At 34.5% G+C, this 24,901-nt stretch overlaps 3 protein-coding genes and 2 long non-coding RNA genes across 5 annotated transcripts in view; 2 read left to right on the top strand and 3 right to left on the bottom strand.

Moving 5' to 3' along the window:
* Positions 1-13,181, top strand: part of LOC114254302 — a 137,319-nt gene extending 124,138 nt beyond the window's left edge. The window contains exons 2-3 of the long non-coding RNA XR_003625690.2: positions 10,960-11,329; positions 11,992-13,181. This is a non-coding gene — a long non-coding RNA (uncharacterized LOC114254302). The remainder of the gene's footprint in view (positions 1-10,959; positions 11,330-11,991) is intronic.
* On the bottom strand, positions 1,421-1,838 carry LOC114254303. The gene is made up of 2 exons (XR_003625691.2): positions 1,702-1,838; positions 1,421-1,550 (listed from the first exon to the last, which is right to left on the bottom strand). It is a non-coding gene; the product is annotated as an uncharacterized LOC114254303 (long non-coding RNA).
* On the top strand, positions 1,472-2,170 carry LOC105840630. Its single transcript, XM_012687616.3, has 2 exons — positions 1,472-1,558; positions 1,754-2,170. The coding sequence occupies exons 1-2, from the start codon at positions 1,505-1,507 to the stop codon at positions 2,126-2,128; spliced, it is 429 nt and encodes a 142-aa protein (XP_012543070.2). The 5' UTR covers positions 1,472-1,504; the 3' UTR covers positions 2,129-2,170.
* On the bottom strand, positions 7,045-8,450 carry LOC105840634 (tetra-peptide repeat homeobox protein 1). Its single transcript, XM_012687626.2, has 2 exons — positions 8,033-8,450; positions 7,045-7,398 (listed from the first exon to the last, which is right to left on the bottom strand). Exons 1-2 carry the CDS (start codon positions 8,433-8,435, stop codon positions 7,238-7,240), a joined length of 564 nt encoding a protein of 187 aa, XP_012543080.2. The 5' UTR covers positions 8,436-8,450; the 3' UTR covers positions 7,045-7,237.
* Positions 13,182-13,364: 183 nt separating the features above from the next.
* On the bottom strand, positions 13,365-20,845 carry LOC105840635 (shematrin-like protein 2). Its single transcript, XM_012687627.3, has 3 exons — positions 17,495-20,845; positions 16,687-17,113; positions 13,365-16,243 (listed from the first exon to the last, which is right to left on the bottom strand). The coding sequence occupies exons 1-3, from the start codon at positions 17,504-17,506 to the stop codon at positions 15,990-15,992; spliced, it is 693 nt and encodes a 230-aa protein (XP_012543081.2). The 5' UTR covers positions 17,507-20,845; the 3' UTR covers positions 13,365-15,989.
* Between the last annotated feature and the right edge of the window lie 4,056 nt (positions 20,846-24,901).

Raw genomic sequence — 24,901 nt, forward strand, 5'->3', positions numbered from 1 at the left:
TGCTTAAGAATGAATGAATTCCAGTATGTGTTAGCAGAAATACTGCAACGTTGCACAAAGCAATTGTTTATGTAGATTCTTATGCATTAATAGTATGTAGTTCATTGTAAAGTTGTCTAATTTCACATATATTGTTGTATTCTTATTATTATTTTTATTAATTATTATTTATACTTTTTTATAATAATGTAATTTTTTACATAAAATAATATATTATGACATATAAAATAGTACTGGTTACAAAAAACTAATGCAATAAATAATAAAATGCTGAAAAGTCGTTTATATATCACGGATTTCTTTTTGACTAATCAATTTTTTTTAAGAGTAAAAATTTTACGTTGAACATTTAATTTATTTTCTTAAATTGGAATATTAAATATTTTAATAATTGAAGCGTGGTACTTATAATTTTTTTACATAAAACAACTTCAATCTCTTTACCATTAGTAGTTTGTTAAAATATGCGGGCCTCATTATATTGAATAGCAATTAGCTTCATAATACCATAATGAAAGTCTGTATTTATATTGTGTGTTGCTACAAACATGTGAGATATTTCTCATTATTTTCAATTTAGGATTGAATAAAGGGGGAAAAATGCCTCTTTATATTTAATAAACTGTGAGTTGTGTTGCGTGTTTGCAGCACTACGGAGAAAATGAAAAGGGAGGGGGAGAGCCACAATCAATTTTGTCCCAACTAAAATTTGAATTAATCAAGCATCACCGAATATCATACGCATCAAAAGGTTGACATATTGAAATTTTATAGATTTTGCTTTGTGTGCTTTTCAAAATAAAAGAACTATTTAGAAGAATTATTATCTTAATATTTTTTAATAATGTTATCTATATTAATTATATATTAATTATAGTATCCTACGGAGATTTTATAGATGCTTGTTAATATTAATATTATTTTAATTATATTTTATGCGCGCGCATATACGCACACACAGTTTTTACAAAATAAACTCATTATAGTCAATTTACGCTAATAACACTTCAAACTAACTTTTCTGTAGATTAATATAGCAATTAAATATTATAATACTATTTATTATAAAATTATTTATTATTAACATAGGTACTTATATTTACATATATTTTGAATCGTTTCTTTTTATTTTATTGACAGCTTACATATATCAACTTATTTAAAATCGATTTGATTACGTTTATGTAAATGTATTTCAAGGACATGCTGAAACGTGAGATTATTGTACGCGAGACCGAATGAAACCATCTTGCTTACATTATCACGTGTTCATTGCAATCGTAATCGTGCGAAGTACCCAAAACTAATACACTTGGATAAATCATATCAATGTTTAAAGATATTTCGAGGACACGGATTTTGTACAAAGAAATACACAGCTTTAGTATATAAAAAGACATTCTCGAACGACAGAAATTAGTTTTGTGCAACTAATAATTCAGTACAAGTACTGAAGTGCATTTTGTGTTTACACGAAGACATTATTTGAGTTTAATTTCTTATCATGGCTCAAAGTCACGTCATTTCTGCAATTTTCCTGGCGTTTGTTTCTGCAAATGTACGTAAATATAATATATCTAATAGTTAATATATAAAATAATTGCAAATTAAATTAATAAAGTTATAAACATTTTGTAACATACATTCTGAGATGATGTGTTTAAATTTAATTTATAAAATTATAATTAAAATTATAATTACTTTTCTAATTTAATGCTGTATTTAGTAACAATAATTTGCATAATTATTACAGATGATACAAGGAGCAGTCATATTACCAGCATTATACCAGAATGAAAACACTTTTCCTAATTTTGTGAACGCTGCAAATATACCCAGGTTTGGCGAGTTATCTAGTAATTTTGCGTCATCAGCAGCTAATACAGCAGCAACTGCTTTCAAGGGCTTCAGAACGTACGTCGATGATTTCCGTACTGGTCTGGGGCAATATGTAACTATTCCACCTAGATATGGTGCATTGAATCGTTTCGTGCACGGAGAAACATGGCCAAATTTTGCGGGACCAGTAGTTGCTCCTGGTAATTTGGTAGCGCCAGGTCTTTCACGCGGTAATGGTGGTGCTGCTGCTGCTTCCGCTGCAAGTTCTGCTGCATCCGGGGGACGTTAAAATTAATTAATTAATTGATTTAAAAAAATATCGAAACTAAAACATTATACAGCAGTTAATATACATAATATTCGATGGCTCAATAAATTTAAATAATGTTCTTGATATACTTATTAATAGTAAGTATACGATTAAGTACATCGAAGTAATAAAATAAAATTATTTCGAGCAATATGTAATTTCAACATTTGTTAATTATGTGACAATAGTTGTAAAATACTTGTTTCTTGATATAAAAAAATAAAATATTTTATTGTATATAATACTGAGATATTAATTAGGCGGTGATATATTAACTTTACCCTTTAATTTCAATATTCCTGTTCTTTAATTTCAATTTATTTACTATTTTGTCTAATTCATGTTTAAAATTATATTGTGAAATTTATAAAACAATTAAATTTATTTATTGTAAAATAAATGTATTTGCGTTTAATATGAGATATATAATTTTAACGATAAGAAAAATATATGAATAGTCAAATATCGTATATGTGAATGACAAATATTTATTGTTTTGAAATTCTTAAACAATTTTACTTATTAACTACATAAACATGCTTTAATGAGTTTGTCGACACGTAATTATTAAAGTTTTCTTTCACGTACGAAGAAGAACAATTATGTCATACAGGATAAATTTATAAACGTATTTTTTACTGCTTACTTAAATTTATCCTAATCTGCACATTTTGCCCCAGCACACGTCAAAGATAAAATTCCAGATTACAGTGAAGGAAAATCACAAATGCTGGCGAGATGGTGTGCTGTTTCTACTTATAGGTTGGAAGGAGTTCAAACTTGAAAAGGACAAACAATTCTCGAGTCGCGTTGCGTATAAAAGCTCAAAGTGAGTCAACTAGCCAAAGCATATTTACTTAATAAAAGCCGGACGCTGACAATTGAGAGTTTCCGGTGTAAGATTTACGTAGCTTGTATGCTGGTCTCGTTTATATTGACTTTTGCACAATTTACACGTTAATTACGTTGTTTATATACAAACAATGTAAGCAAATTTTACCAATTGATTTCATAAATTTATGTACACAATAATTTGATTTATTATTAAAACGTTGCATAAATTATGCCATGCATACAAAAAAGATGTACTTGTAATAAATAAGAATTGATATTTTCCGTTTTTTAAATCTTTATGTGAAAAAAGCCATGTTTGATATCAATTAAATTATAACTGACAAAAATATTGTAATTAAATGTATAGATAATATGTATTCTCGAAGATAAAATAGCTAAGGAAGTAATTAATGGTTGCCAACGGGTTATACTATTTTATCATCTTTATGCATAGTCATTTTCTTTCTGATGTGTCTCAATCGTAATTACTTTTTATAAATATATTCATTAGCGTTGAATATTATTAATTTCTATCTGTTACCATCAAAGATACACAATATCTATAGGTTAAATTGCGATACTTTTGTCACAATTTAGTCAATATTAGGTATGTTTTTTTCTGTATATAGAAAAACAAACGAAAAATATAAATTCTTAATAAATAGCATCTTAAATATTACATATATTATAATTATGAGTTTTAAATTGATTGAACATATTGGCGAATGAAAATATTATGGACATATATATCTTTATGTTTAAATAATTAAATATAAGCTTTATATATCTCAAAATTGCAATACAAATAATATCGACAGATATCAATCACAAAATGTATTGCATATTCAGAAAAATTGACTAGCAAGTGAGAATGACAAATTTGATAATTTTACTGTGTAATTATTTGAGTTTTAAAGATTAAATACACAAAGGCAAATGCTATTTGTATGTGTGTGTGTGTGTGTGTGTGTGTGTGTGTGTGTGTGTGTGTGTGTGTGTGTGTTTGTACAAGTGTGACATGATGTATTGTTCATGCAAAATCATCCAAGTAATTTGGACGTATTGCTGAATGCGTAATAAATCAATTTCCAATTGGATCGTATCATTTCGAGAGCATAATCGTATCTAATGCATTATCATCGGCTACTATCACGACGCGTTCATTCTCATGTCCCATGTCAGCACGTCGAGTGATTTGAGAACAATATCAACGACGCATCCGTCCCGGACCAATGAGAACGGATATAGGGTTGCGTGTACGCGAATTTGCATAACTCGGTTCGTTTCGGACGTGTGGTGCATGGATAGCTCGACAGTTGGTGTTGTCGTGCGATTTCATGTAGCGTTATCGTGCAGAGTTTCTTTTTTTGAATACGAAAAAAAAACCAACACTCCTACGAGAAAATAGTAAAAACATTATGCTCTCGTTATGCGTTAATTTATACGTGTAGAGCAACGCTTATATATTTTTACATAAAATTTTCAATAATTAAATATGCGATTGAAATGATACTGAAATAAGATACACGAAAATTGAGTTTTATGAAAAGTTGAAAGTACATTTGCAGCAATGTGCTATTTATTTTAAATATGAAATTACTGGGCAGCAACATTATTTAAAAACAAGTCGATACAACACGATTCATATTTGACGAGGCAAAAACGCATTACGGGCTAGTAGATTAAACTTTTCTCATCAAGCACGCAGCGACGACTACTTCCGACGTAACAAGCTCGCTTTCGACCACTCGGTTGATGAAGTACAATAAAGTTTGCTCGCGCTTACGGGTAACTTCGGTGACTGTATTTCCACGGTGACTTTTTCAATCCTCTTTCGCGGATTTTCCACGGATTTCCAGTTGCAAGCTTATCGATTTTCTCATAAGCAATTCTTTTTATTATAGAATTTATTTACAAGCAATTACCAATAACAGCAGAGGAAAGCGTGTGTTAAATATGTTTCAATTTTTCTCAAAATATTCGAGAGAACGTTAAAAGAAATTTTAAGTTTGTATTATTCAAATAGAGTTAATAACATTGTCTCTTAGTAATTAAAAAAGATAAATTGGAAAATATATAAGTATAATAAATTATAATTATTTTGTATATTAACAACATACAGAAAGTTTAATTTCATAAGCTATAAATTGTTATAAATTGAAGAATATTTCAAGTTAGTTGAACTTTGTGTAATGTCTTGATATATGATTATATAATAGAAAAATTTTTTATTTTTATTAGTAACAGACCGAACCTACATTTTTTTTAACATGCCTTTTTCGTTCCATTTTGTCAGATGGATTTTACCGCAACTCCATTAGTTGTTAAAGCAACCATATCGTTCCCGCAAACCTAGCCAGTGGTTACCTTACTCAAAGATGCATTGAATAATACTTTGAGATTTTTATATATTGATAAAAATGACTTTTAAAAAACAAAAAAAATTAAAATTTAGTAATATTTTTAATCGATAAACACTTCGAAATTGGCCATTCATTGATTGGGCAATTCATGAAATCCTTTGTTTTCATTAGTCAAATATTTTGAAGCATTTATAGCTGTCAAATGGATCGCACCTTAAGATACCTTTGGAACTTTACTTAATGTAAAGTAATAGACTTAAAATTTAAAATAAGAAAGTAACATTTACGTAACATTATTTTTAATTTTATTTTGTTTTATTTAATAAACCTAAAAATTACAATCAATTACATAGATTAAATGCATATTATTGACAAAGGCATAAGATTTATACAACCACGTGTGTGCCATATCATTATAATATTGTACAAGACTTAAGCTGACAGTGCAGAGCTGCGAACGAGTCAGCAATATTGATTGTAAGAATTGTCTGAATGTGTCTTCCAGCTGTCGCTGAATTTAATATTTCGTATTTTATCTCGAAAATATGTTTCTACCCGTTCTGTAATGTATTCGCTGTATAACCATAACACATTGTCTAGTCTACACAAGGAAAGTTACGACACCGTCACTTTATCAAGAAACAGAGCAAACGTAGGATTCAGTTGTCTAATAAGTCCCTAAACCAATACAAAAAAATGTATTAATGATAAACTTTATTTTTTAAAAAGTGTGTCGATGTTATATTATTTATATAAAGTCTACAGTACGGTAATTTATTTTGAGTTTGATTCAAAAATTGAAAAATTAAAAAATCTTTTTTTAAAATTAATACTGTTTTATCAACCATATATTATTATTAACCTTGTTATTACTGATATGCTGTATGTTTATTCGCATACCTCTCAATTTTACCATACAATCGTAGAAGTTCTGATTTGCTTTTAGAATTCGTATTTGTTGCAAGAAATTATATTTTTTTAATCTGTATAGTCGACGTCTTTGAGATGATGATACGCGCCTGGACGCAATATTGTAATAATTTTTGCGGTCACAAGAGTCAGATGAAAAATACGAAGGTGCTGTGTGACATCATTATAACACGGCGTCTTGCATTCGTCTGAGATTAAAGGGCTAGTATAGAATGTCACGGCGCGAATGTGTATCTCAAGGTAGCAAGACGAAGAGGAAAATGCTTCGATATCCACGCGAACACCCATTCCCTTTAGATGTGAGAATACGCGGCTGATTGGTCTAGCGTTGAGGCAATTTCCGACAATTACTAGAGAAGGTAGACGGGTATCGTCGCGCAATGGAGACCTCGGCACCAATGATGGCACAATGGACCGCGAAATAGAGGACCATTGACTAGCCACGCCAAATCCTATTAGCTCTTAAGGAAGTATTATACATGGCAAGACAATGAACTCTGACCACTCGAATTTTATTGGTTTACTAATATTGCCATGCATGACGAACCTTCATCAATTTTTATTATAATTACTTATATATATATAAGAATTAATTGTTCCAAGAAAGTACAAGAAATTGTTACTTCCTTATAATCTTTTTCTTTTTAACATTTAGAAAAATATTTTCTTTTATAAAAGCTAGAGATATCGATTTACTGTGGATCTATCAATGTAGGTGTATAAATCAACTGTTACAAATGAATGCAGGAAGATGTAACGAACAAAAAGTTTTGTTCCAGAAGTGCCATGCGTTTATTATTATTATATGTAATGTTATATGCATAAAAATTGGTTATGTACACATATAATGAACATGATTGGAAATACGTCGAAAATCGTGATGCAGATCATGATCGAGATTGCGGATGTCTAAGAGATCAGTCGCGGAGGTCCTTAAATTCGTGTTGCCGGGTGAAGTAAATTACCAGTATCCGGACGCGTATCCACGAACGATACCGCCTAAGCCACCGTGTCCAGCAGCGATGCTACCGGATGGACCAGCGATCAAAGCCGGAGCTGCGATAGGTCCGGCAAGAGCCGCTGGACCTACAGCAGGTCCAGCAAGTACTGCTCCATAAGCACCTAAAAAGTAAAGAGAATTACACCGAACTTATTAAACGTACCAGAAAAAGTTGCAACAAGCACATTATTCTAAAAGTGAAGTAAATGATTTTTTTTTTAACAAACTTCAGTTATATGAAAATTAAGTTTATTAAAATTAAGAATATTAAGAATATTAAAATTATTTCTGCTACATTGTTAAGTTATATATTTTCTTAACATTTTAAAAAAACATTATCGAATTAAGGAATTAAATATTACATTTTTTAAATTAAAAATTGTTTTGGATTCGACAGAATGTTTAAATGAATTAGATTCTGTAGTTTTTATATAATAAAAAAAGATAAATGTTAAAAAAAAATATATATAAATTATTACGAAATAACGAATGTTACGTTGGAACGATGCAACGTTTGTCTGCTAACAATAGTTTTGGCAAGTGAAATGAAATATGCGTTGTAATTTATATGAATAATAATTATTTTTATGCTCATGTAACATCCGTACAATAGCAGCATACACATAAAACTAATGAAACTGTAAAGTTTTAAAAAATTTCTGAAATAGAATTACACTCTAACGATAAGTAACTAATTATATCTTATTGCAAAGCTTATTATCGTTTAGCTAATTATAACAATTCGTTGTGGCTTACCATGAGCTGGCCATCCCAAGGCTGGTGCGGCATAGCCAAGAGCTGGGCCAACCACCGCCGCGTGTCCAGCGACGCTACCAGAAACGACTGACGGTCCAGCCACAGCACCAGTGACAACAGCCCCACCGTCGACTGCACCGGATATGCGCGCCGGTCCAACCACCGGACCGGCGAGTGCGGATGGTCCATTGATAGGACCTGCGAGAGCCGCGGGTCCTAGAATCGGTCCTGCTAACGCGGCACCATGGCCCAAATAACCTGACGGCGCCGCGGTTACCACCGAAAGAGCTGCTACGAGGAAAATCGCGACCTGGGCGCACATGACGGAAAGGGGGAACAAGTCGGTGGTTGCTGGTACAACAGGAAAATTTGCCTCGATGGCTGAGGCGGATGTGGCTGCCATCGACCGGTGTCCACCACGCTTTTATAGGGTATTGTCTCCCCGAATGGGCCCCCAACGCTCCCGCCAACCCCAAGGGCGCGGCACAGGACACGCCAAACATTCTCCGCGAGCTGAGATGACGTTTCGTTGATTTATCAGCATTAAGTCAGTCACCTAGCGTTGACACCTAGAGTGCACCTAACGTCTCACCTCGCTACAAGTCAAGCTATGCGGCTCGAGGGTCAGTCACGCTGCTCTATTTCAACGCATCCGTCTATGGTCTTGTACATTCCGTTTGCCTCGGTCTATTCACGCAACCGATAGCAGCAGCGGCAGCAACAACAGATCAGATCGATATCTTGACATAATATTTACTTTTAGCTTGCTAAAGCGTATAATATATGTGATCGACATTCTAAAGTGAACGATGGAATTTATTTGAATAACAATCCTATTGATTTTTAAAGATTTCTTTCTTTCATATTTTTTATCTGCTTTCTTTTAAAATTAAAAACACATACTACAAACATCAAAGAAAAGGCTGTCAATGACTCTCGTAAAATATACGTGTAGCGTCAGCATGCATTTCGCAACAGTCTCGTTGTCGAGAAGTGTTAAAGGATAAAATCATGATTACTCATCGCGAGCATCCAGTCATCAATGACCTTGAAACTAAAGATGATTCGCGTGTCCCAGGCATGTCCTCTTCCTGCTTTCTCTCGTAGGCAGGCACGTGTCTGTCGCCATTAGAACGATTACATTGCATATTGTATTGTGCACTCGTCTAGGCGAGGCACGGGTTGCATTGCCCACGCGTCATCCGGGCTTTGCAGATTGTCACCAGGAATGAGGGCTCCATTGTCGTCGGATACGAGTGTGCGAGCTCGGGTACGACGATACTTATCAAGTTCGCGACAGATCGCAGATGCGATGGCAGGAATCGTTTGCAGTGCCATTATCGAACGTCATACACAGCCTCAAACGTAAAGGTGACTGTTGATTGTGCAATACGGAAACTCTTTTGCCGCTTTTTCTATCCATCATCCTGTCTATCGAAATAAATTCGAAAGAACTGCATCCGATATGTTTGAACGTGAAAAACAGTAAATACGAACTTTATTAACTTGGACATTTCATCAATTTCCGCCGTTGTGATCTCTTTCTTTTTGAGGAAACGGGAAATGCATTGTGTGCCTTATGTTATGACGTAGATCGGCGATCTTCAAAGTTTCCGATTATGAAACCGTTTTTACAATGGTAGAATTTGGCGGAACTCCGGCAAACGTATTCTTCCGGAACCGCTTTAGTTTTTGTTAATAAAATGAAGAACTTAATTATTAATAAATTGTATGAAAATACATTTTTACTTGTTCTGTTAATATATTATTCTTATATTAGATTATTTGTATTGCATTACCTTTGTAATTGTATTCAAGTATATTACTATTATTGTAAAATCTATGTATTATATTATAGAATAAGCTTCCATAAAGCAGAATGTATTAACTATGCTTGCAGCTGTTATTGGCAACGGCATACGCTTCTGTACTTAGTTATCAAAGCCTATACGAAATACAAGCGACCGAGTAGATTTTTGGCTACACGTATATGATGCCCTCTTTAACTGGTTTATGATTACAAAGCACGAAACGTAACATAAAAGGGATTATCAAAGTTGCTTTAGCGTATCACGTGCATTAATCGATTATATGTTCGGCTAATGGATCGGACGAGCAGCCGGTTACAACGTTATACGTTTTCATCATGGTGATCACTGGTATCGCTGTATATTTAGCTTTGTACATCATCAATCACCGAGCACTGTCAAGTGAATTCTACTTCAAGTATTGTAGAATGCGATAGCCTATATATCGTTCATTGTGAACATTTTCAGTGTACGCGGGATTGATCGTTTATGAGATCAAATTACTCATCTGCCAAACGCAATAGATCGCTCTATTCTGTTCTGCCAAATTATTGTTTTTCTTTCTTTTTTCCATTTATAGGCATAATATATTGATTTTTGCAGCAATATTATACATATGCCACACGGAATAGAAAATTAGTTGCAGTTAATTACAGCAGCAAAAATGTAACAGCTAAATTTTAACTATATACAACTAAAGTTACCACATACCGCGCATAGAAAACTGTCTGTATTACGGTTACAGATTTGCTAAATAAGTAAAATTTTTTGTCGTTTTAACAAATTTCTCTTTTCCGCGTACTTTTTTTTATCGATACCTTTGCACAACCTTCGACTGAATTTTTTCCGTGACATTAAATGCCATGCATTTTATTATAATGCTAATTTACAATACCATTCAAGGAGATCCGTCCCTTCTATCTCCGGGTGAGCACAATCGTATCGCCAATAAACATCGCGTCGCAAAGGTGATAAAATCAACTTCTTGAATCCGTTGTTCACCCCTACTCGCATAGGCGCGGTTGTTATTTCCGACTCGGTTCGAGGTTGCAACGCAACCTCGTATGTTTTCGATCGGATTGATCAAGCTTTCAATCTTTTCTCCATTCTTTTTTTTAGATCTCGTCACGCGGGTCCGAAGTGCAGGAGCGATGGTGCCCCGCCTTGATCCCATTGCAAGTTCGCCGTCCCACGTGCCCGTTAGTATAGCCCGGCTATAAAAGCTCACTTAGCATTAGCTTGCACTGCAATGTTCCTCCGTGATGGCTGGTGGAAAGTCGCTGCACCGAATCGCAGCATCCTCCGTCGTCACCGAAGCAGACGCGCTACGCGATGGTCAACCAGCGGCACGGCACTAATGAGAACAGAAGAGAATTCGATGAGATCGAAGGGCGGAGAAGCAGCGATGGTTCCGCGCAGCTTCCGGTCCAGAATTTTTCGATAAAAAGACTTCCGCAACCGTTCGACGCTTGAAACATTTATAATTTAGGTAAGTCGTATTTTAATGAAGAGCATAAAAAACTACTGAGGCATGGCATAATGTGGTATACCATTAGTAAACGTTTGATGTATATATTACGTGCATTTCGGCGTTATTTAAAGATTCCCCATTTTTATAGAATTTCTTTGGAAATATACAGGTACATTGCTGCGTTGGTTTGTTATTTCAACGATAAATTTGAGAGAAATGTAATTAATTAATTAATTTTATGAAAACTAATATTTTTACAATATTGATAATGAAAAGTGGCATGGAGTATAACACTTTAATATTTTCAATTTTTAATTGTGTATGCGAGAGAGATTGCTTTGTGCAATAATGAAAAAACAATAACTTTGCTACAGACCTCTCATGAAAATTACTCGATTGCGATATTCATAAATAAAAAAGCGCGTAATTAGTTCAACAAGCACAAAATTGTTTTTGGAAGAATTAATTGCAATGAGTGTATTTTGCAACAACGATCCGGTTCTAAAATTTTTAACATAATTTGTTAAATTTCGCGATTAAAAATATAAAATTTTAAATTGCGTGTAATAATTAATAGGTCCACTAGATATTTGTTTAAGTAACTTTATATTTTACTTATATTTTAATTTTACTCCGCGTTTTCCAAGAATTAATATATTCTTTTTGTTGACTCTTCGTAGGCATTCGAAATGAAGTGCGTTGCTCGCGGATCTGAATCCGAAACTGTTATGACTGTCGAGGGATCTATCGGCCTTGCGCGGTCTGCAACAACTCTCTACACAGTTCGGCCCATTAACGATCTTTCACACACGCCCTATTCGCCTCATTATTATCGGCCACACCTCACGCCATTTTCGCATAGTCGTTAACGCGCAGAGAGAGAGAGAGAGAGAGAGAGAGAGAGAGGTGGATAAAGAAAGAGAAAATGAATATATCAAGAGAAAACAATCTGGCTTTCTTGCTTTATGTTCTCTCTAGATCGATCTCTGCAGGAATGCCACCGGCTATCCGGTAGCTGACGGCGATCGGTCTCGGTCGTAACTCTGACCCGCGACAAGACTCGTGATTTATGGCGGCAACAAAAGACGAATTCACACGTGAGACCTGTCGTTTTCAAACCCTTATAAGCGTGTCTCGTAGAAAGCATGAATACAATGATGTTTTATAAGGATTGCTAGACGTATAATCGATACGTATGACGGTCCCCATTCAACTATGCGCAAATTACACGAGCTAGTTTACTTACCTTCCTTGATAGCTTCCAACTCGGTATATTATAATTTTGGCTGTTTGACAGTATCGTAATTACAACAATAGTTGTAAATCTAAATATGTTTATATTTAGTATTCGATAAAATTCGATATATTCAAGGATTTTTTAAAGAAATTGATTTTGCAAAATTTAGAGGCCTCCCTTTGAAACAAATATATCACAAGAGCACAATATATTTGAAAAAATATTTGATTCCTTTTCATGAAAATTTAAAGAAATTTAAACTTTGCTTATCGAATGTAAAATGTATTATATAATATTTAATTTGTTATAAAAAGCAAAGTACTACTATAAAGAGCTATGTACGATGAGAAGAAAATTAGTAATTTTTCCGAAACTTATCTACCTCATTAATTTAGTTCAAATTTATTACAATTAAATATCTATTTTATATCTGGTTTAAGCAAAATAATTTAGTTATATTTTCTTTTAGCTAATTAATAGATTAAACATAGATTTTATATAGAATGTAATCAATGCTTTTAAGTTGTAATGTACTTAAAAAAATAAACACGTAAAATTAATAAAAGAATATCCGATTAATTATAAAATAAAATGTAAACTTTTTTAAATCAATAAAATAATTCAGAACAAGTACAAGATCAGATTTTAGTTACTACTAATTTAAATTATCTCGTTTTCATAAATGTTCAGGATTTTTTTTAGTTCTTTAATACTTTTACACTGTATCATTATTTGCAGTGTCTAGATCCTGTTTATACACATATACAAAATATTTAAAGAAATCACGTTTACGTTACGTAATAACTTTTTATCATCTGAGAATTATATATATTTTTATCATTCTTTAATAATACAATTTTGCTTGCTGCATAACGTCGTTAAGTAAATCTTAGAGACCCTCAAGCGCTAATTGGAACAATATCTTCCCACGGTTGCAATCGCCCGTCAACTTGTGCCGCCTGCGATCGTTACGGACGCCTGCCAATTCACGATCGATTATCGCCCACCATTGTCGACGCATAGCAATTAACGTCCTTGCACAGTGCGCTTTATTCGCGTGTCCGTCGTCGTGAAATCGCAGATAGCGGCCGGCCCTCCTCGGCGGCCTGTTGCTCGCTGATGACCCATTTCTTCTTACTCTGTTCGCTCGCAGGCGTTGGGCGGCCGATCACAAGTGGGTGACCTTTCGGAATTTGCGAGGGTTCGGTGCATTCTCACAATGCAGCTACCATCGCGATGATGAAACGCGCGGGATTACGTAATACCCCCGGCGTCGCCGCTATCTCAGCCGAGGGACGCGGCTCTTTCTCTCTCTCGGGCCACGATCTTCCCATAAGGCGAAGGCCACACGCTCGAGCGTCGCTCGATATTCCATCCGTGAGTGGTCGCGTCGCGCGCGAACAAAGCACGGGGTATATCATTTTCCGATAGCAATTTGTTGTGGGGAAAAAGAGGGAGGACAAAGGCGGGGACACACGCAAATCCGAGATTAAATATCCACGTGACGATCCGGCGATTGTAAATCGCACGATAAATTACGCGCGCGTAATAGGTACCGTAAATCGCGTTTCATACTCGGATTTGTGCAAATCCTGTATAAATTGCTCGCTAGACGCGCCAATACTTAAATTTATGTCGGGTATCTTCTTCTTGGTAATACTTTCGTTCGTGATTCATTACGCGGCTTTTATTCGCTAGCGCACCCCAAAAAATTATGGACGGGCCACGTTGAAATTATTTATTTTCTTCTAATACGCAATCACCAATCGCCAATAATCGCTGGAATTATTTTAACATTGATATAGATTCAAATGGGTTGTTGTAATATATATTAAAATACATAATGTATAATCTCAATGTATAATATATCGTAAATCAATATAATACCGTTAAATAAATACTGAATTATCGATACTAATGAAATTATCTCCGGTATGTAATAGAATATTATAATCGAATTTATATCAATGTTTTACATACCATCGCTTCATGTAGTTTTCCTTTGGCCATGACTTTTCATGTTCAGCTTATGAGTGACAGACCACAGGTCCGCTTGTCGAGTCACGCTCGCGATGACCTTACCCTTTACGGTAACGATCATTACGCGTTGCATTAAAGCACGCGTTTATGCCGGATCTGTGTCATTTTCATCAACTGCGCGCTCTTTGCGTTTAGCGATCGTGCTCGACGGGCACCACGAGTGATCTATTACCGAGCGATATGAATTGACGCCGTCGATATAACGATCTAGTTGAACGGTACGAAACGTGCAACCATTCTAATCAGCGTAATGAACGGCTGCTGTATGTCGCTACTTCCATATTTTGCGCTCTCGAAAATCATGACGAAACAGGCTGGATAACGAAGTGGCAAGTGCAGAGAGGGTAGCGTGACGAAGAATTTCAGATTAAATGAATAACGTTGGACGAAAAAGTAACATAAACTGTTAGCAAAAAACAGCAAAGCTGAATTTCTACCCAGATTCCAATTAATTAAACGAACTAGAAAGCTTATTTGTTATTGCTAAGGTAAATTAGAACATGCTAAAACTGAATTAGTAGCAAAATCAAATATTAAAAATTCTGCGCGCGATCCTACTTGTTAATGCAATTAATAAATTATATTTTAATTTATTATATATAAAATATAAATGTGTATGTTTGACAATGTTAATTTACAAAGCATTACCTTATATTTTCGCGTGTAAAATGGTCATGGTTTGCTCAAATGGCAAACGATTATTCAAGACTAATTTGTCAGATATAATCGTGCCGTATCATCCGTTGCTTGCATCAGAGATAATTTGTGCTTTGCTGATAGAAGAGAAGGTTGGATTAGTTAATCAGATAGCTACGGTAATTCTCGTGGGATAATTGCCTAAGCTTAACATAGACTTCTGCATGACTTTTCATTGGTGAATTTCAGAGAAATTAATTAAAGCAATGCCTTTTATAATTGTACCGGTTTAATCTGTGAATAATCGCATTTATAAAGTTTGTTAGATTCAAGGATATATAATACAAAAGCAAAACGTCATGTACAGTAAGATACGTGTGAATTTGACAAATGTGAGAGATCAAAATTGATGAGATACACCAGGCGGTACATTACAAATATACATACATAAATAATGCTTTCTGAGTTATTTTTTTATGTTACACAAATATCTTCTTTTATAAAGAAGAGTGAATTTATTCCATTCGTACAGAAAAGAGAGGTAAGTATCCATACGCGCGCCATCAAAGCATTGAAAGCACCAAGCGCGAAGAGCGCCGTCGTGTTATAGCAATTTTATATCTCCATAATACTGCAATCTTTCTCTTGAAAACTCGCGGGGAGGAGGAAGGGGGGAAGGAAAATACTTTCGACCCGTCGACGATTCAGAGAGAGATTTTTTCTTTTTTTTTTTTTTTTGGCGTCTCGCAGATAGTTGTAAGCGCGTTACCAGTGACCGTGGCCGTGGCCGGCATGAATGGCGGCGCCATAACCGCTTCCGTGGGCCGTGATCTTTCCGGAGGGACCGGCGATCACCACCGAACCGGCATGCGGTCCAGAAACAGCCGCGCTTCCGGAATGAGGTCCAGCCAGAACCGCGCCGTGGGTGGCCGGTCCGGCAACAACTACTCCGTGCCCTCCGTGGCCGCCGGCGTATCCTGCATGACCGTAAGCAGGACCAGCCGCGTATCCGTATCCTCCTGTGAATAGAAGGGAGATGAACAGAGAAATGAAGTCGGATCTCAACACGTAAAGTTTAATACTTTCAAAAATGCAAAAATAAGCTAAAACTTTTTTTTCAGAATAACTTTTTTATCTTTATAATAATAACAGTATATTATTCCATTCAGACGATATCAGACAACAACGTTGCAGTAACTTTTCGCAACATTTTTGCAATATTGCTCAAATGGCAAACTATTGTTTGATATTCATTGCTGAAATATTCTGTACTGTATGAATTTTTTACAATGTATTTTATAAAATTTTGTTTCAAAAATTATTTGAGATATTTTTGTATCATTGTTTTTCCAAATTGTTCTTTTACTTTAGAGCGTTTCCCAGTTTTTCACTAGAACTTTTGCAATCTGTCGTCAAGATTCTCTTCCTAGCACATAACTCTATAATCAGTTGTATTACTCACCTACATAATTACCGCCATAACCACCGGCATAGCCATTGTAGCCATCATAGGCACCATCATACGGACCACCGTAGCCTTCCACGTGCGCTGGACCAGCGACCGACGCGGTTACAACAGCTGGCCCAGCAACGGCGCCCGACACGTGAGCAGGACCAGCGATCGATCCAGACAAACGAGCAGGACCTATCGCTGGAGCGGAAACAGCGGTGGCACCTACGTGTGGACCTACGACACTCGCCGCTCCAAGGAATGGTCCAGTCACAGCCACTCCATGTCCGCCATAGCCTACACCCCCGTAACCTCCGTAACCTCCGTGAGCACCGTAAGCTCCATGGCCAGCACCGTAATATCCATGACCGCCCAAGATGGCTTCTCGTCGCTCACGAGGTGCCGCAGCAACAATGGCGCACAAGGCAAACGAAACGAACTAGAGATGAAAAATTTCAATTCGAGGTGAGCTCAGCAATAAGCTACGTAGCTCTTAAATCGATATTATGTTACACCGAGTAATACTCCGCTAGAGATTTAATTTTGGAAAGAAACACGTTTCACAAAATTCAGCTTTAAAGCGATATTTGTAATACGACGTGTCAAGCAGCGAGCAAAACTCGCGGAACTCCCGCGCAATAAAGTTATACCGTTTGCTTAATTCTTCAACTACGTATCCGCGACGGCGTTTGTGTCACTTTATGTCACTCCGTCGTTCCGCCGAAAGAACAACGGTCCGATTGCGGCACGTTGATTGTTCGGGTAACAAAAGAAAGAAAGGCAGCAGCGCGCACTTCCGACCGCCGAGATGAATACTTACGAGGGTCTTCATCGTGCCGACCGGCGATTGCTTGAATGTGCCTGCGGCCGACTTCGGCGGACTTTATATACGTCTTCTAGGATCTCCAACCGCGCCCCTGCTGATCCCTTCATCAAATCATATCCGTTGACGATGTTAGCCTCTCGTTCATTGTGTAAGAAGGTCACCATCCGACACACCCACCCACCTTTGGACATGGACCCCTTACATGACCTTCGCTTAACTATCGGCTTAGAAATTTCCGAAACCACCTCCTTTGTCTGATCTGAACGTACTAGATTTGCTGACTAGCGTTAAACGCAATCGTGAAAGCACCGTTCAATTATCTTGCAATATTTCAAGATTTAGAATTTATGAAATATGCATATCAGATTTTTCAGCTCTCTCTTTTGCCTACGACAAGAATATTTTTTAAATTGTTTTACATATGTAAATTTTTTAAATTATACACACACACACGCACACACATACAGAGATTTCTTGAAATTTAAACAATCTGAAACAGCATCTAACATTTCTTTCGTTTTAAGTAATATTTTAGTTTGAAGTGCAAGTCCAATTAATTTTTTTCTATTGTCTTTTTTGAAGTCCATACAAATTTATTCTTAAAAATATTTCTTTACTTTTACAAAAGCAACATCATATCTCTTCATTTTAATGTTTTATTTTAAAAATGTACCTATACACCGTTGAGATACAAATCTGCCATGTTTTTCTTCTGCAGTGTGACTTTCATATTAAAAAAAATCTTTCTCCTTTTTAATATGCAAAAAAGTAGATAACAAATGTATAAACAAATATGTAATCTTAGTAAGTTTTCATATTTTTTACCATAACTGCACGTGTTGATCACTTGTATGTGCAACTGTTACCCATACGATAGTTTATCCTTTCAAATCGTTCTTTGTATCGTGGAATCTCGTGCATTGTGTAAGATCAGTGTTTAACACACCCACTTTTGGCTCATCGAATGACTTCCACGGACGAAATCCTGGGAAAAAGTTAAAATAAGTTTATTCGGTGCACAGGATTTCAAAAAATATTTCTCTCTTGCGTAAAGTTTGCCGTCTGCCGATTTTCATCCCTATGCGTGGAAGAAAAATAGTGATGAAAGTTAGTTTTCGAGAGATATCACGTATCACATATTTTAATAAACAAATTGTTTGAAGCCCTTCGTTTTATACTGCTTTAAAAAAATTCATAGATCGTCATAAGATAAATTCAAGCAATTTTTTTGTAATTAAAAATACAAATACAAATATGTTCGATATGTTACTTACATACAGTTACGATTTTATTGAACTTATTTGGATTGTATAATGCAATAAAACATATAAATACATGTTGCATTTTGTGTAACAAATTATAAAAATTATTTTAATTGTTTTATGAAAGAAAACTAATTTTCAAAAAACAAATTACTAATTTTGTTTTTATCGAATTGAAAGTAATAAACTTTTTTAAAGAATTTGCTTAGATTGAGATCAAATCTCAATTGCGTGACCACGTAGCAGGATAGGTCAATCGCGCGATTGAGCCATTCAGTAAAAGGGTAATCGAGCCTTAACCCCGGAGATTACGAATTATAGAGGGAGTTCTGTAATTTCGTTAAAAATTTCTTATAGTACATATAGGGTAAATAAAAAATTACATACAAGTATAGCAGAATAAATGTATTAAAGATCACTAATAGAAATCCAAAGACATGTTAAAATGTAAGAGGAATTAATTTTAGATACATGTGTCATGCATATACCTACTCTGACAAAAATTTTGTCAATTTTTTTTGTATTTAAGCAACTTAATATTTTGGTTAGTGCCACTTAAGTAAAAATTATTTTTGCGTAACTAGATCGACGGAACTAATTCAGAGATTTGAGTATAACTTAAAAATCTTAGAACTAGATAGAATAGCTAATTTCACTTTTTAGTTGTACGGGCTTAATTTAAAAAAATAAACGTAATATTACGGTCACGAGCAATTCAAATAATGTGATTATTTAATTGTAGATTTCAAAGTAGATTCTTTCCAGAGTACCATCTGCAAATATAATGTGTATAATCTTACATATTCAGCAATGTTATACATAATTATGCGGAGAGTTTCAGCCAACGTCGAAATAAATTATATATTAATCAATGCTAATTCTAACTGCGCTCATTATGAGAGTGTGCATATGCGTCCATAAGACTACAGTACAGGCATTATGTATAATCATAAACATACTAATACGTGCCATATACCACAAAATGCAAATAATATTTCATATGCAATTTGTGACGACTCACATATTTCACACACACATTTCAATAATAAATAAAATTTAATCGTTATATTCAATATAAATCGCAACAAAAGTTGAAGTCATGTGAAGTTGCTTGGCGCAATGAGATTAAGAACTGAAAATTCTTTTATAATCTTTTCGAGTTTGATCTTTCGACTGAAATTAATTTCCCCTCGCGTGCCTCGCGTTAGTTATGTTTTAACGGAAAGAAAAATTATTTTATGAGTATATTTGAAACACGATATAATGTTTACCCGATATAATGTTTACCGCTATGCAGCAAGTCGTAATATGATGAAGTTCTAGGTTGCAATTTATGTATTGTGCAAGGTAAATCGACGCACGTTTGCCGAGAATTGGTTGGGAAAGAGCCGCGCTCTCAGGAATTAATGCGCTTCTCAATGCGATATATTATCGATAAAGTCAACCGAAATCGCGTAGTCGACCTTTAACGAGTACATTGAAAGAGACGTGAACTCAAATTCTCTAGACGTACTCTAATTCCTTGTGAATATCACAGTTTCTGGTTTACAACAATTACGAAATATCATGAGAGCACATCCGTGCAAAAAAATGCTTTTCAAAAGAAATGTTTTTTGTCATTTTGTGTCGCTTTATTAAGGTGCATTGATAGCAAGTTAAAGAGGCACTTTAAATATGTTGCAGATTAGTAGAGATCAAACACAGTAAGTCCATAAAAGAAGTCGGAAAATCAACTTTTAAATGTGATCTTTTCTGGTTAAGTTGCTGCTACGCGTTTGTAAATGTTTCACAAAGTGTTGCGCGGTCGTACGACTTTATCCTCTGTATCACGTTCTGAAAATTCGTACCTACAACGAGCGATTGAAGGTGGTACGGTTACCCCGCTGCGATTGAGCGTGATCAATGCTAATGGTGAGACTGACATTTGCAGTTATTGTCTACGGCGCAATACGGATGCATTGCACCGCGGATATTTATGGGAGCATGCAATCTATTCGCCGCTCTATGTGAATAATATACATGGGAATGAGAAGTGTGAAACACTTGCATTTTGCCAAAGATTAATTTCTCTTCAAAAAGAAAAAAGAAATTATTAGTTAATTGCATAAGTAGAAAAATCTTGTGCAACAATATTTCAAAAATTATTATTTTAAAGAGTATTCACAGGAATATATTTGAACTATTTTGCAATGCAAAATTATTTAAGAAAATTAATATTTCGACAATTTTCTCATTAATTTATATTTTGTTAATGCAATCTATATGTGCGTAAAGTATATTTATAAAGTATATATATACATATATAATCTATATTATAGTATATATATAATATTTATATATTTATTATATATACATAATACATATATAAAACTTTCTTTGCAAACGTATGAGGTAACCTTGACCGTAAAAGTAGAACAACCTCGTAATGCTTTGTAAAAAGGTTTTTCTGAGAAACGCGTGCAATAATCGCACACCCCCGAGAGTGAAAGGACCGCGCCTCTTCGTATCCGGCATTCTGCCATCTTCAATTATTCCTTGACGATCGTTACGAAACGCACGTTTTCTATGACACAACTTATGACGCTTCGCAACAATATCATAATTCCGTCCATATTTTCTTCTTTCTTTATATGTATATCGTATTAAATTATTTCGATCCGTGTAGGTTAAAAATTGATACTTCATTTCATAATTTATTTCTATAAGAAAACAATCTTATATAACAATAAATATAATCTGGCATTTTATAATTAATTTTTTACAAATTTTACAATTTCTACAATTAATTAATTTTCTTTACATCTAGTGTTAGAAGAGAGAGAGAGAGAGAGAGAGATTTATTATAAAATAATTTTCAAAGATTTTATTTGACCATATTGAACCATATTAAAATTGTCTCAAAAAGACAAATGTAATGAATATTTAAAATAATGATATGCAACGAGCAAGAAAGAGCAATATAATTTGTAAAATATCATAATTTTTAATTAAAAAAAAAAAACAATGTAATTTACTATTCTATCCATTTCTACATGCAAGTAGTAGTTTATGAAGTCGATGAAGAATCCAATTTGCAGATCTAAAAAAGTAATAGCGAGATGGATAACTAAAAAAGTTATATTGTTAAAAATTGTATTTGCACTCGTTTTATATCAACTTCCATTTGCTGCAGTGATAAGTTAGAAATTTTGGTGTACAGAATTTTGTAAAAAAATTAAAATTGACATTGTTTAAATTTTGTAACGTTTTATTTTGGAATTTTACGTTGAATATATATTTAAAAAAACGAAAATATTTGTGGTCAAGACAGTATAAATTTTGTTCATGTGTCAAGTAAGATCGCAAGATTTAATTTTTGTCTCGTGGAAAAATAGAATAAGTGGAAAAAGACGAGGGTATAAAAAAAGTCATCTTAGTGCATTCAAATTTCATGTTTTCTGCCACATCACCAGTCAGTGTTCTTCTCGCTGAGGAGATTTTATTCGATTCCATGGCTTAGTGCATGCACTTACATCTTTTCTTTTTATTTGTAGCCCACTGAGGAAAAACGCGTAAAAGCAGACAAATGTACTCAACATATCCGAGAAAAATTTATCAGTCTTTCGTAGATGTAAGAATTTATAATAAATTTTGGAAAGCAATAATGCTACTTTTTTTAATAATATGCATAAAGTGACAAAATAATCAATTCAATTTATGATATATATAAAAATGGAAGATAAATGTATTATATGTACACATACAATTTGTTTATAATTAGCAATTTTTTCTAAATTATATCCACCTTGCAGTTTCACAAGAAAATTACTCTTTCTGTGCTTAAAGCGAGAGTTATCTGTTTCTAATGGGGAAAGCCATTATTGGCCGCTTGACCACTTTGATAATATGATTTAATCAGCATCGTTAACGCTCGTTCATATTAAAGCTAATACCTGAACGACATGTCTGGTCGATTAATTTGTTGAAATAACGAAGCTTATACTGACACTCGATATTATTTTAGTCTTTAATAAACGAATGTTCTGCGTAAAATGATAATGTAAGAGAAGTATAGTAATAATATAATATTAGCAATTTACAGTTTTGTAAATTTTATATCATACATATACTTCGTTGTCGATATTTTTTTTAATACAATTGAATTTTTTGCTATTTTTTAAAATATACTTTTTTAACTAACGTTTTGTGTAGAAGAGCATCTTTTTGTGATTCTCTACCTATTAAGAGCACGAATTAAATACCATGGTAAAACTTTGAAATAGGTTGTATCGGTTTTTAAAGCGGACATTAGCAAAACAAATTCGTTTATTAAAGCAGGCTAATGCAACAGGCGGTCCATTTGCACTTTAATGTTTTATTAAAATGTTTTTGATCCTACGAGCGTTTCTGCTTTATTGAGCTAAGACAACTTAATATATGACTAATATATGACTGTGATAAAGTACATATATAACTAATAACTTTTACGTTTATTAGATTCAATTTGTCTTTAATATTCGATAACACAATCGTTTCATTATTATACATAATACAGCGAGTTTACATTTAACTCTTTCACATAGAAAAAGAACAAAACTTAATAATAAGTTTTGAAACAAACTTAACAAAGATATTTCGAAAGATAAAGTAATTTAATTAATATAATTTAAATACAAAATAATTTACAGACTATGCTTCATAATTAAACATGTTTTAACAAGATTTAATTAAATGCAAATGAGGAAAATAAGAGAGTCTTTCATATAATTATGGAAGATAGAAACATTAAGTTTTATATTTATAATGTTCAAATAAATCTTTTATATTTGAAATTAGATCACTTTACTTTATTCATTTTATTTTATATTTTCTTCTTATTGTGTATTGTGCTAAAAATTGTATGTGTTAAAAAAAGTATTATAGAACAAAAAAATAAGTATTGCATAATATATGTGTAATGATATTTTCAACATTTTATAATAATATTCTTATATTAATATTCTTATTAGTTGTTATATTTTATTATTATTATTACATATACTTCAATTTTTTATTGGACATTTTGTTGAATAAATGTATTAATTATGTGCGCAAACATAAACAATTAAAACCTTTAACTTCACGAACTTATTATTGGTTATAACATTTATTTGCTAAAGTTCAATAAAAGCTATCAATAATAATTATAGATATTCAATAAATAATCGTGTAACTATAAAATTTATATGTACTATTTATGGTGTACTAAAATGTACCAAAATAAACGCGTTACGCCGCAATAATCTAAAAAAAATAAAGTTTATAAGTATAATGCTCATAATTATAATAATCAACAATTATGATTATAAAATTCTTATTTTACATTTTTTTAAATTAACACTTTTATATTTTATTATATATATATATATATATATATATATATATATATAAAATATACGTCTCTACACGTCTTTCCCCGTCTCTCCCGATCTCTCCCCGTCTCTCCCGATTTCTCCCGGTCTCTTCCCGTCTCTCCCGGTCTCTTCCCGTCTCTCCCGGTCTCTACCCGTCTCTCCCCGTCTCTCCCGGTCTCTCCCCGTCTCTCCCGGTCTCTCCCGGTCTCTCCCGGTCTCTCCCCGTCTCTCCCGGTCTCTCCTCGTCTCTCTCTATCTCTACCCGTCTCTCCCCGTCTCTCCCGGTCTCTCCCCGTCTCTCCCTGTCTCTCCCCGTCTCTCCGCGTCTCTCCCGGTCTCTCCCCGTTTCTCACGGTCTCTTACCGTCTCTCCCCGTCTCTCCCGGTCTCTACCCGTCTCTCCCCGTCTCCCCCGGTCTCTCCCCGTCTGTCCTGGTCTCTCCCGGTCTCTACTCGTCTCTCTCGGTCTCTCCTCGTCTCCCCCGGTCTCTTCCCGTCTCTCCCTATCTCTACCCGTCTCTCCCCGTCTCTCCCGGTCTCTCCCGGTTTCTCCCGGTCTCTTCCCGTCTCTCCCGGTCTCTCCCCGTCTCTCCCGGTCTCTACCTGTCTTTCTCGGTCTCTCCCCGTCTCTCCCGGTCTCTCCCGGTCTCTCCCCATCTCTCCTCGTCTCTCCTCGTTTCTCCCTACCTCTACCCGTCTCTCCCCGTCTCTCCCGGTCTCTCCCCGTCTCTCACGGTCTCTATCCGTCTCTCCCGGTCTCTTCCCGTC

Source organism: Monomorium pharaonis, chromosome 8, assembly GCF_013373865.1.
Source record: "Monomorium pharaonis isolate MP-MQ-018 chromosome 8, ASM1337386v2, whole genome shotgun sequence".
Lineage (NCBI taxonomy): Eukaryota > Metazoa > Arthropoda > Insecta > Hymenoptera > Formicidae > Monomorium > Monomorium pharaonis.

Coding starts and splice junctions, on each gene's coding strand:
- LOC105840630 (XM_012687616.3), top strand. CDS start 1,505: ATGGCTCAAAGTCACGTCATTTCTGCAATTTTCCTGGCGTTTGTTTCT. Junction 1,559..1,753: donor TGGCGTTTGTTTCTGCAAAT/GTACGTAAATAT, acceptor TAATTATTACAG/ATGATACAAGGAGCAGTCAT.
- LOC105840634 (XM_012687626.2), bottom strand. CDS start 8,435: ATGGCAGCCACATCCGCCTCAGCCATCGAGGCAAATTTTCCTGTTGTA. Junction 7,399..8,032: donor CTTGGGATGGCCAGCTCATG/GTAAGCCACAAC, acceptor TTTACTTTTTAG/GTGCTTATGGAGCAGTACTT.
- LOC105840635 (XM_012687627.3), bottom strand. Junction 16,244..16,686: donor TTATGGCGGTAATTATGTAG/GTGAGTAATACA, acceptor TTCTATTCACAG/GAGGATACGGATACGCGGCT.